At 38.3% G+C, this 13,783-nt stretch overlaps 1 protein-coding gene across 44 annotated transcripts in view; it reads left to right on the top strand.

Annotated features, from left to right (window-relative positions):
- The window catches only part of LOC106871604 (titin), a 454,558-nt gene that overhangs the window by 423,405 nt on the left and 17,370 nt on the right, over positions 1–13,783 (top strand). For 42 of the 44 annotated variants that reach the window (XM_052967415.1, XM_052967425.1, XM_052967437.1 and 39 more), the window contains one exon: positions 2,013–11,204. In XM_052967415.1, the coding sequence (XP_052823375.1) occupies positions 2,013–11,204 (9,192 nt within the window). The remainder of the gene's footprint in view (positions 1–2,012; positions 11,205–13,783) is intronic. The other 2 variants (XM_052967440.1, XM_052967420.1) reach the window with 1 other exon arrangement.

Consider the following 13,783-nt stretch of genomic DNA (forward strand, 5'->3'; position numbering starts at 1 on the left):
ATATATATATATATATATATATATATATATATATACTTACATGTATGCAATTGTACATGTGTGTGTGTATGTATATACGTGTATATACACATGCACACACACGCTACATATACACATATGAGCTTTCAGCTTTTGGTTCAATGGTTTGCTTTCTTGCAGGCTGATATTAAATAATATAACATTATATTTAATGATATAACATGATATCCAGTGATATTAAAATGGCAACATTACTCGTTCTCATGCAATTAATTTTATTGGATAATGTGTGTTTTAGTCCGCCTAATTTCGGCTGTAAGTTGGTTCTGGGTTAAATACTTTCGGGTGAAAATCTTTAAACATTAAAAATTCTTTTTTAAAATCATCTCTTCTTCTGTCACCCTTCCTCTCCTTTCCAGATTTGTTCATATATTAAGGCTTTTCTCTCAATTCTAGAATACTCATTACCACAACAACCAAAAAAAAAATAATATGTGAAAGAATTTTGTTATTTTTTCCAAAAATAGAAAAATTTCTGATGGAAATAGTATGTTTGCTTTTGTTGTGATTTTTATTCTCTTAAAAAATTAATGAAACATGACTCTCAAATTCTACATCAGATTATTGTTACTGAGTAGTACTGTTCTATTCTATTTAAGTAGATTTATAGTACAGAGCTAGCTGATTGGACAAACCATTCTGATCAGATTTCTGGCTATAACCATCTTGTCTTTATTATAAGGAATTTTGTTCCTTGAGATTTAGAGCTGAAAACCTATGTTAATATAAAACTAATAAAGAGTTTATTGAGATATTTGACTTCTAGATTGCACAGACCAACTGGCTCCATAGAGATTCTCCCACTAGTTTTCCTTTTTTTTTTTTTTTTCTCTTGTTCTACATGCATAGGTATTTTTCTCAGTTGACTTAGCAGTGAGAAAAGGTTCTGCGATAACTAAGAATAAATTGTGCAAGTATCTTTTAAAATTTAAGAGATTTATCCAGCATATCACAATTTAACTTTGCTGCTTTCTCAGATCTACAATATCTGAGTTTCTTCACAAAGAAACTTTCAAAGAACCAATCCTATGCTCACTGTAAGAGCTTTAAGAATGAAAGCAAAATGACAATCACTCATAAAACACTACAAAAGCAATTAGTAAATTTTATAAAGTTTTAAGCTTTTATTTGTTTATTGTTTTTTTGTTGCTGCTGTCTTAATTTTAGCATTTAACTATTCTGTACTGACGTAGGTTGAATATTTCTGCAAAATTAAATATTTACAGCAATTGCATTAAAATGTTATAAAGTTACGTAGCCTTTTCAGTCATTAATCACACAACTATAAGTTAAGAGTGGTGGGTTGACTGATGCAAAGTTGTTGTTCAGTGATTCCTTCCCACATCCACTTCCCTCATTTATCATTGATAAAGGATTCTTGGGCAACTTGAGTTGTATGCCTTGCCTAAGGAGACAATAAAATTCAAGCCATATTGGTGTTTAGTTGATACCTTAACACCTTCCTTATTGTCTCTCTATGGTTTTACCTAAATAATAAGGGTGTATTTCTTCTATATTTCCTAATTTCTCATTGGTTTAAGTTCTTTTATAATTACAGAGTAATGTTCTTTATATTTATAGAGTAGATATGTAACACATGCATTAAGTTTCCATTCTATTATTTTTCACTTCATTTATATATAAATTAAGAAATGCATTGATCCCTTCTATTAACAGTTATATACTAATTCTCCTTATTAATAAGCTTTATATGAGATAAACATAATAATATTCTAGATCTCCTTATAATTTTATTAGATCAGCTTACTAATAACAATTCATCAGATGATATTACTAACCCATTATCATCATCCTTCTCTCTAGATATTTTGTGCACTTTCATCTGACATTTCTTTCTAACAATTCACTAAGCTACTTCTATGTTATGTTTCCTAATTGTTCTGCATTCTACTCCACTGTCAGTCGAATGGTGGCAGTCTACTAACACACTAATATCACCCTGATTTCTATAGATGCCGAGATGCGTGACACCAGTGAAGAAAAAACAGAAGAAACGGATGTGGAAGAGCAGTTCTCTCCCCTTCCTAAAAGTTCTCCTGCTTCTAAAGGTGCTCTTGATCTTAGGTTAGAAGACAAGTTCTTTTCGTTCACCCAATCCCCTGTGGAGTCCCCAGCTGCTGAAATAGCAAATGAGATATCTCCAGCTCAAGATCTCCTTGACGTCAAAGACATGCAAATAACTGTTGGCCTATCACCATCGGAGATTAATGCTAAGTCCAAGCTGGGATCTCTTTCAGAATTCTATGAAACAAAAACAACTGAAGACTTCAAAACAATGTCAAAAATTATCTCCTCAAAATCCCCCAGAGTAGAATATGAGAAAGATACTGGTGAATCTTTCAACATCCCTAAGATTTCAACCGATTCTGATACAACTGAGGAAAGACTAGAGCTTGATAATGTAACAGAACAATCTGCTACATCATTAATGTCTGAAGAACATGATGGAACCGAAGATGACTATAAAAGAGAAACACCTGAAGAAAGAGCGGAACGTTTATCTTCCATGGCCTTTGATAACATGGGTTTTGCTGGTGAAGATGTTGTCGACAGTGAAATAAAGACACACTCTGATGACTTCTCTGAAGAGAGTCCAAGTCTTGCTGCCAAAGAAATATCTCCAGAAGATCTTGAAGAGAAGCCTCATCAATTTGACTTCCCAGCTGTCCATCAAGAAATATGGCAGATGGGTATCCAGGCACTGGGGAAAACCAAATTATCAGAAGAGAATGAGATGTTTTCCAGCTCAATGAAATTTGAAGAAGTAACACACAAGGTCTCATTTGAAAAAGATGACGATGAGGAGAGTGGTGCTGCAATGTATTCTGAGAGTGAAGAAACCTCCCGTTCAGAAAGTGGAGATACTAAAGATCAGAACTCTTTCCAAGAATCTATCCAAAGATCTAAAACATCTGATGGCCAATTTGAAGCTACCTCAGAAATAAGAACAGAAAAAACCATTGTAACATCATCCCGAGCACAAGTCTCTTTGTCAGAGAGTCAAAGTAAAATGATAACTGAAACTAAGGTCTATCAAGCAAAAGAACCCAGTGAAGAAATTCAACTTACCGGACATGATGCCACAGAGAAAACAGCTAGACTTCTTACAACCACGGCTAGTGAGCCCATTATTTCTCATCCATTCGATCAGTCTACAGTGGAAACTATATCTCCAGAGGCCAGTAGTTCTGACAGTGAAGGTTTCTATGACAAAGAATCTGGCAAGAAGTTACCTTGGGAAACTGTCCACCATTTCTCCCGACAGTTCTCTGATAATTATCTTGAACAGCAAGAAAAACAAGGAATAGTTACTGTGCAGTCAGTTGACATGGGAGTATTTTACCGGAGAAGTAGCAAAGACTATTCAAACGTAACATTTAGTGAACAAGATATCTCTGAGTCTATTGCTGAAGAAGAAGAAGAACCCCCAAAACGGGTTACCTTCACGCTTTCGGAAGATTTGGAAGAGTTTCCATCAGAAGTAGTTACAGGTTCGGATGAGTCAAAACATGATGATGAAGTTGAACAAGAAATTAGGAAACCAGATGATATCTTTGATGAGTCCGTCAAAGATCAAATTGTAGTCAAGACAGTAAAAAAACAACCTACTGCACTATCCAAAGTAGATGCTGTTGTTATCACAACATCTAAGACAGAAGAACCTATTGTCACAACATCCAAGATGGAAGAACCTGTTGTCACAACATCCAGGACAGAAGAACCAGTTGTCACAACATCAGAAGAACCTGTCGTCACAACATCCAAGACAGAAGAACCCATTGTCACAACATCTAAAACAGAAAAGTCTGTCTTCTCAAAATTCAAGACAGAAGAACATGTTACATCTTCTAAAGGCGAGGAACCTGTCATCACTACAGTGAAGACAGAACACATAACTACAACATACAAAACTGGAGAACCTATCATCACAACTTCCAAGAAAGAAGAGTCTGTCATCAAAACCTCTAAAACAGAAGAACCTGTCATCACAACATCAAGGACAGAAGACATTACTATAGCATCCGAGGCTGAAGAACCTGCCATTGTAACCTCCAAGACAGAAGAACATGTTACAACATCAACAACTGAAGAACCTGTCATTACAACATCTAAAACTGAAGAATATGTTACATCTACAACTGAAGAACCTGTCATTACAACATCTAAAACTGAAGAATACGTTACATCTACAACTGAAGAACCTGTCATTACAACATCTAAAACTGAAGAATACGTTACAACATCTAAGACTGAAGAACCTGTCATTGTAACCTCCAAGACTGAAGAACGTGTTATAACATCTACAACCAAAGAACCTGTTGTCACAACATTCAAGACAGAAGAACATGTTAAAACATCCAAAACTGAAGAATGTGTCATCACAACATCTAAGGCAGAGGAACCTGTCAGTACAACAACAGAGACAGAAGAACATGTTACTACAGAATCTGAAAGTGAAGAACCTGTTGTCACAACAACCAGGACAGAACGTATCATCAGAACATCTAAAATTGGAGAGCCTGTCATCACAACATCAAAAACAGAACATGTTACGACAACATCTAAAACTGGTGAACCTGATGTTACAACAACCAAAACAGAAGAATTTGTCACTACAACATCAGAACCTGGAGAACCTGTCATCACAACCTCTGAAACTGGTGAACCTGTCATCACAACATCCAAGACAGAAGAACGTGTCATCACAACATCCAAGAGAGAAGAACCTGTCATCAGAACATCTAAGACAGAACATTTCACTGTGGATTCAAAAGAAAAATTTGACATACCAACTGCCAAAACAGACCATGTTACTACAACAACTAAGTCAGCACATGTCACTGTAACTTCCACTGTAGAACATGTCGTCAAAACGTCCAAGAAAAAAGGTGATATTGAAGAAGCTGAGGAACATGTCACCATAACATCTAGGGAAAAACATGTTCCAGAGGAACCTAAAGCTGAGGAAGAGTCTGCAGTGGAAGCCAAGAAAGATATCCTTGAACCATATGACAGGATGTCTGGAGAATATGAAGCTACTGTTTTGGCTAATATAATGGATGACCATTCTTCAAAACAAGAAAAAACATCTGAATCACCTGAAGAATTATCTAGAGAAGACACTTTAAAAGAGAAAGATCTTGAGTATGAAATGGTCTCTAAGAGTGCTACTGACTTGGCTAGTCCTAGTGAAAGTAAGTCTTCAGACCTTTCATTAGATCTTTCATCAGAAAAACTTCCATCAAAAGATAATCTTGATGAAGAACAACAACAACAACTTCGACCAAAACCAGACAGTGAAGAAGTATCACCAAAATCAGGAATAATCGGTGTTGTAAGTATTGAATCTCGGATGGCCCAAAAAGAATTATTACAGGAGTCAGCAGACGAGAAGGATCGCTCCCTTTCACCATCAGTTGACAGTGATGAATTATCAACCACTTATGAAAGCCAGGCAGAACTACAGGAAGAACTCTGGTCTGAAATCCCCCCTGTTGATCGCTATCCTGGCCCTGCCAGAAGGAAGCATTATGCTGATGGTGAATCCTCAGAAACTGAGAAAGAATCTCCTGAAATTGAACTTTCTCCTATTGCTGAAGCACCAGCCTCTAAAACTGACTCCGAGGAGCAAGAAGAGAGTAAGATGACAGCGCAAGATAGAAGGGTAACATTTCTATCAGAAGAGAGTAAGGAGAAGCTGAGGCAATCTATTTCTAATGAAGATTTAGTTAAAACATCGACCTCTTCCTCTGAAGTATCCAACGAACCAACTTTATTAGCTGCTTCATATGATTTGGATTCAGGGCATGTTTCACACATTGTGACAGCTTATGACATGTCTCCAGACACCATTGAGAGTCAGGTGCCACATCCACCGGCACCTAAGGCTATTCTTTCGAGTCCTGAAGATGACGTGTTTGAAGTTGAACCTACTGTGGGAACTTCTCGCATCGACGAGCCTTGCACTGAGCCAGATTCTGAGAAGAGTTATACCGGGCCTCAGTCTGAGGTCATCATTATAGAAGACATTTGCGTCAGCAAAGACAAAACGGGGTCGGAGTCGACGGAATCTTTACCGCCAACTCCTGCACCGACGCCGAAAGATGCAACCACCATCAAAGATACCGTTTGTAATCTTCAAGACGCAGCCAACAAGCTGCAGACCGAAGGTCTCTTTGATCGGCAGTTTGGATCTGTAAGCAGTGAAACTTCTGAAAAACGTCCTTCAAGTTTTGAAAAGGACCTTTCAAAAGACGAAAGCAGTGATGATGATGATGATCATGGCCAATCATTTGAAATGGTTTCACCAACTGAAATTATTGGCTATGATCAGTATGCTGCTAAATATTTACAAGGTGGTATAGCGGGATGCATTGAAACAGCAAGTTTGACCGCTTCAGTGGAATCCCTCTCTACATCCGGAAGTAGTTTTGCTGACCTCAGAGCTAGTGAGCCCACAAGTATGAAGTCTAGTTTAGAAGAGTTTGCAAGTGCTACAGCTTTTGTTGAACCATCAGCACCTCCAATGGAAGAAGTATGTAAGATCCCCAGTTCTCACACCATGAAACCTGATACCGATTCCTCACCAGATCAGTCGCTTTTCAGCAGTAGCGATGCTTCAGAGAAAGGGGCAGCCACTATGGATATTGTTGCCTCCAGTGTTGCATCCCCAGGTGCATGCCGTCCTGATTTGTTGCCCTCTGACTCTTTTCAAAAGAGTTTGTCTACAGAGGAGATCAGTGAAACTGAAAATATCGAAGACATTGCTGCCGACAGAATCTCCCAATTACCAAATGGTCCTACAGAGGTAGATTTTCAACCAGACATTGACTCTGTGTCATCTACTGTTAAAACTGTGGTGCCTGCAGCACCACCAGATTTGGTTCAGTCATCACCCTCATATGTTATGGAAGAAGAAAAATCACAGCAGGAAGATGTTGCCATAGAACTAGAAGACAATCAAATATCGGCTGGTTCTGATGCTGCTGTCAGAGATGTCATGACCGATAGCTTGATAGAAGATGTGAAGTTGTCGGCTGAGCAACAGGAAGTCTTGGTAACGTCAGATCAGACTTTATATGAACTTGAAATGCCAATGGAGGAAGAAGCTTCCCCTATTGAACAAGTTGGTCCAACATCAGCTACTGTTTCCATAACTGAAACCACGTCATCTGTGGTGGTTAAAACAGAAGCCCCTACACCAATGGAATTTCATGAAGAACAACAGTGTGAGGTATATCCAGCTGAAATGGTAGAGTCTGGATCTCCAACTGAAATTATTGGACTGGAACCAGTGTTAGATGACCTTGAAGAACAGCCATATGAGTTGAAGAAAGATGAAATTTATCCTGGTAAAAGAGCACTTGAGTTTGATGTGTCTAGCTATGAAACTTTGTTAGAAGAAAGCAAAGAAAGACAGCAAGAAGGAGAGACTAGTGCGGTAGAGGTTAGCCATCTAATTAGAGAAGATCAGAGGATTAATCTGGATGATACTGATGAAGAAACAGTTCAGTTTTCGGATCAGCTAAAATCCGATCATGATGCAAGTTTTGTTCATACTTCAGAAAAAGTGTGTACAGACATGGTAGAAGAAGAATTTAGTGATTTAAGTAAAGATGCTTCTTATGAGCAAGTTGAACTGGCTGAAAGTAGTCTAGAATTTGCTGAGAAAGCTGAAGAAGAACTTGAAGCATTAGCAGGAAAAACCCCAGAAATATCATTTGAACCAACTAAAGGGGAACAAGATTTGGACAGACCCATATCCCCAACACCCCAGGATTCTCAAGAAGGTGTCCTCAGTGATGATTATGAGAAGGTTAGTGCTAGTATTAGCACAGAAGAACTAGAGAAAACAGCTACAGTGTTTGTAGACTCTGTTCTTGAAGAAGCCTCCAAAGTTCAGGAGAAAGTCCAGGAATTCCCTGAACAAACAGAAGCTGAAAAGCCAATCGATGAAACAACTCTTGATGATAGCAAGGACTCTGAAAAAATGCTTGCTTTCTCATTTTCTGAACAATTTGACCCATCAATGATGTGTCGGTCACAACCAGCTTTTTTCTCGGCGCCACCTCCACCTTCCCATCCTCCTCCTTTCACAAAACAGGGGGATGATGATATGCCCGAGATCACCATCACAGAACACCTACACAAGAGTGTTGACAAAGATGACTATCCAGCTGGCTTTGTTCCATCACATATGCCAGACTCTTCCTCTGAGCAGGAAGACAAAGATGATGAAAAAGAATCTGGAGATGATAGTCCAAAGGGTGAAGGAATGTCCTATTTTGAAATGATTCAAGATGAAATGGAATTCGAATCAGAAGAGACCGAAAAGAACGGAGTGTCATCTCATGAAACTAGTTCTTCGGCATTCATTATCGCTGATGCTCATTCCGGTTCAGCAAAAACATTCACCAGTGAACAAGAACTTGAATGGAATGTGCAGAAATTTTCTGAAACTCCTGACAAAGTACCAACCACTTCTTCGTTTGAAGACTCCTTTTCTCTACAAACTAAAACTGAGCCAGTTCCTATCAGTTCTTCAAAACAATTCCAAAGAGATTCTGAAACTAAAGATTCTTCTAAGAATGGTTTCCTTGGATTTGAGCCTTCGGTCATGCACGCCGCTGACATTCTGAGCCCCGAAGATATTGCTGATACATCAAGTGTGGACAGCTTTACAACAGTCGTTGGTGTAGACCAAGAAGGGGACGAGTGTGACGATGACCGTTTGGCTGATGTGGCGTCTATGACCTCATCAATCCATTCCGACATTTATTCAATGCACACTGAACCAGAAGAAGAAGAACCATATGACTGGCCATTATTGACAGAAGAGGACAAATCAGGGGAATCTTCTCCATGTAGCGATCGTTTTGAGATGATTGGGAAGACTGCTTTATCGGTGATATCTGAAAAGTCTGATGAAGATCGATTTGAAATGATAGAAAAAGATGAACTGGAAGCACTCTCTGACAGCCATTCTAGTAGCAAAACCTCACCAGAAATGATATCTGCCTCACCTGGTACTGTGGGTCACACCCATGGCTATCCAAACATACGTTACGCTGGCAGAAGTCGGGACAAAGATGATGGGTCAGCTGCTTCTTCTGTTTCTTCGTCCTTGTTAGAATTTGAACGGTTAGAAGGTGAAATAGGACAATTTGGCTCGCTTGGATCAAATGAAGCCCACAGCCTGCCTAGCTCTTTTGACAGTCGAAACTTCCATTGGCGAGCAGCTGATCGAGATGATGTGTCAGTTGCCTCTTCATTAGGAGAATTTGAACGTCTAGAGCGACAGATTGCACTCGGAGGTTCGATTGGCTCGTTTAGTTCAATAGACAAGTTGATGCCATCAGGACAAGGTAGTGCAACTAATGGATCGATGTCATCACTGGCTGAATTTGAAAACCTCGAAAAAGAGTGCACTGGGGGTGGATACTCCAGTTCGGGAGATGATCGCCACAGTTCATCAAGTGGCCATAGCAAACGCAGTGCAAGTTCATCGCTTGCCGAATTTGAACGACTAGAACAAGAAATAGTCATATCTGAAGAACTTGCTGCCGAAGCCAAGAAAATAGCGTCAATATTGGAATCAGGGGAGCTGCCTGAATATCCAGAAAGTGAAAGTTTAGGAAGTTCATATCAATCAAATGGTCACATGAGGGATGTACCTGAAATAATAGGTAATTTTGATATTGAACAGGACTCCATAGACGGAGACGACATTGATAAGGATTCACTTAGCTCTGAAGAACCCAAGATGCAAGATGTTAGTCAAGTGGCTAAAGAAGAAGACGACGATATAGACTCATTGGACGGAGATAGCAAAGATGAACTTACTTCTAGTGTCATCTTTGTCTCCAATGCAGAAATACAAGATTCCAGTGAAATTGGTCAATTCGACTTTGATCGAGATTCTCTGCAAGGAGATGATACAGCAATGCAATTTTCTGTAGAATCTCTGCAGTTAGACCAAGATGCTTCATTTGATATGCACAGTTCTGTTGATTCGTTAGAAATAAAAGACAAATTTAGTCGAGACATGCAAAGCTCAGCCGATTCTCTAGAACTGAAAGAAAGAATGAGCAAAGAAATGGTAGACTCGACAGATTCTTTGGAATTTAAAGACACTGTGAAAGATACTGATAAATTTGAAACAGATTCACTGGTTGATCAAGATGACATCATGCAAACGTCTTCTGATTCACTTGATGCTTTTCCTGCACTAACACACCAAAACATCATGGAAGCTTCTTTGGAGTCTGCTCGTTGGAGTCTAAGCAGCTCTTACTTTTCCCATTCCTCACAAGAAACATTACGATCTGAATCTCACAGTGACTCAAGCCATTCGAGAGATGTCATGCAAATGTCTGCAGAATCTGTAGATTTTGAAAAAGATAGAAGATTTGAAGGTTCCGATACCGAAATGGAGTACAAGACGGTATCAAGTAAGACATTAACATCATCTGCTTTAGATCCCGAAATCCGCATGATCACAGGAATATCTCATCCCAACAATCCTTTCTTAGATAATGAAGGCAATGTTAGGACAGATCTGGGGTATCCGGGCCACTTTAGAAACAAATATGAATATTCAAAGTTTGACAAAGAAGGGAACTACCGTTGGAACACAGAGTTTGAAGAAACAACCAGAAACAACACATACCTCAACTGGGGTCCTTATCAAGAGAAAAAGAAGGTTTACACCATGACAGAATGGGAAGCCATGCGCAACGCTAAAAAGAGAAGTGCTGATAATGAAGAACTTGGCGGGGACAGTGAACAAGTGTCTGTGATTCCTGATAATCACTTTGCCCAACTTAACAACAAAGAAGCCTCTTCTAACCTTCCTTCTGAGCACACAACTTCCCACCCTAGAACTTCTTCACCTCCTCCTTCTACCGTTTTACGGCCTTCTTCTCCTGTTTCCTCTACTACTACTGCTACTACTACTACTACCACCACTACTACATATTACTCCTCTTCCAATTCCTCCTCCTCTTCCTCAACCTATCATGCTGCTGTGACTCGGCCTGACTCCAGCTCCACCAGTCAAACTGCTGCTACCTCCGATCCTCTGCTATACGATCACAGTATGTCGGACACTACTACTACTACTACTGTCCATAAATCCAGTAGAGGTATATCTAACTGTTAGACGTACAGCCAATGTACAGTCACGCTGCATGATCTCTAGCCTAACAAGTTGCATGTCAGCCTGCTACTTTATTGTCTTCTACATGCTATTGTTGTTGTTGTTGTTGTAGTTGGTGTTGTAATGTAGTCAATTAATTCAGTATGCTATGTTTTTGTTGCAGGATCAGCCTATTATTCCTTTCACATATACACACACACACACACATACACAAACACACATGCACATTTAAGTGTCTGTAATGGTGTATGTGTGTGTGTGCATGTGTTTACATTATATATATATATATATATATATATATATATATGCTTCATTTTGTAAAATCATAGGCATTCTAACATAAATCTTACCTCAACAAACCCACATACTTGATTATCTACACACATACACACATATATATATATGTACCTACATACAGTCACATACAGATGGGTTTTTTATATATGTATGTATGTGTATTCATGTGTTGTGTTTAAGTTTCTATATGTGTATCTGTGTATATATTTCCATAGGCATTACTATTAATAGTAATGTTAGCATTATGATTTTTCATCATGATTGTATGGTAGATGTTGATGTTGTTGTTGTTGTTGTTGTTGTATGAAAGGGTAGCAGCTTCTCTGGGAACCAAGGTCACATGGTGGTCTCAATTCTTACTCAGAATTGTTTTCTTAAATATCACCAAATCTCTTGTGGGGGAAAACATGAATGTCATAAATTTCTGTTTTCCTTATGCTATAAAAACTGAACTCCATGCCAACATAAAAAATTATTATTATCATAAAATAATTTCCAACCAAGTACTGGGATCGATATTATCAACAAATGCTTCTCTTCTCTCCAGAGATGAACTGGCAGACTTGTTAGAGCATCAGTAAATACAGTATTTAGTTACAGCCCTGTACCTTCTTAGTTCACATTCCACCAAAGTTGATTTTGCCTGTTTTTCCAAGGACCAGAAAGAATAAGTACCAGTCAAGTACTGGAGTTAATATAGGTGACTGTTCTTCTACACTTTTTGTCTGCATTATAAATCATGATTATTATTATTATAAGAATTATATTATTATTTTGTTTTGCATTCAAATTCCACCGAGGTTGGCTTTGCCTTTCATCGTTTCGGGGTTGATAAAATAAGGACCAGTTGGGTGGGGTCCCCGAAACTGCTGGCTTTGTGCCAAATTTTGAAATCATTATTATTATTTTCATATACACACAGCAGATTAGACTGTTGGAAAAGAAAAAAATCATAATGTCGAGCTACAACAAGTAACTTTAGATACCAAGAACCCTCCTAAGTATCCTAGCTATCCCTAATAACACTGTTTTATGGAGCTGTACTAAACCGGGTTTTATGCTAATTTCCTATTATTATTATTATTATTATTAAGGTGGCAAGCTGGCAGAATGCATAATGGCATTTCGTCTGTCCTTACGTTCTGAGTTCAAATTCTGCCAAGGTCAACTTTGCCTTTCATCCTTTTGGGATTGATAAAATAAGTCCCAGCTAAGCACTAGTGTCAGTGTAATTGACTAACCCCCTCCCAGCAAATTTCAAGCCTTGTGCCTATAGTAGAAAGGATTATTATTATTGTGGTGAGCTGGCTAAATTATTAGCATGCCAGACAAAATGTTTCATGGCATTTCTCCCAGCTCTCTATGTTTTGGGTTCAAATGCCACCACCGACTTTGCCTCTCATTCTTTCAGAGTTGATAAAATAAGAGGCAGTTGAGCACCGGAGTAAATCTAATTGACTAACCCCTTCCCACTAAAATTGCTGGGCCTGTACCAAAATTTGAAACATTATTATTATTATTATCATTATTATTATCATTACTACTTGGTTTCTTTATTAACGTGAATTGCTGTTCTCTTTTTGGGGCACAATTGTTTTATTTCCCTTCTATACAGGGTAACCCTCCTTTCACTGTTTGTGTGTTTGTCCTTAAGTATCCTTAATTTGCTGTCCATGTAGTACCATGTGACATCATAATAATGATCATTATTTGTTGTTGTTATGACCAATACCATCACAGGAGTAGTAAGTTCTATGTGTGTTGAATCCAGAAATGCTCTTGAGAAAACATTGAAAACTATACTTGGTGTTTTTTCCCGGGCCTTCTAAATTTACAGCTCTTTGTCCATGAAACCTGAACATAGGTGCAGTGGTAAATTCTTGACAAACCACTTCGCAGACCTGATTTCATTTCCCAGTAGGAGCTGCTTCACTTCTGTCACCTTCGCCCTTCCTTCCCTCATGTTTGTGTATGCATGCATGTGTGTGTGTCTGTTCGTGTATATACACACACATATATATATATATATTATATATATGGGTGGGGTGTATATATATATATATATATATATATATATATATAAGAAATTATTTTATTCTTTTCAGGTCCCTTTCCTTGTATTTAAACATAGTCTTCACAAATATTTGTTCCACATTGTGCATGATATATTCTCATCTAATGCAACGTCTTCACCGCACATTCTTTCTGTTGCAACTTATTGTGTTGTATTTGTATTGCATCTTATTATTATTATTATTTTCAATATTA

The sequence above is a fragment of the Octopus bimaculoides genome, chromosome 4, assembly GCF_001194135.2.
Source record: "Octopus bimaculoides isolate UCB-OBI-ISO-001 chromosome 4, ASM119413v2, whole genome shotgun sequence".
Lineage (NCBI taxonomy): Eukaryota > Metazoa > Mollusca > Cephalopoda > Octopoda > Octopodidae > Octopus > Octopus bimaculoides.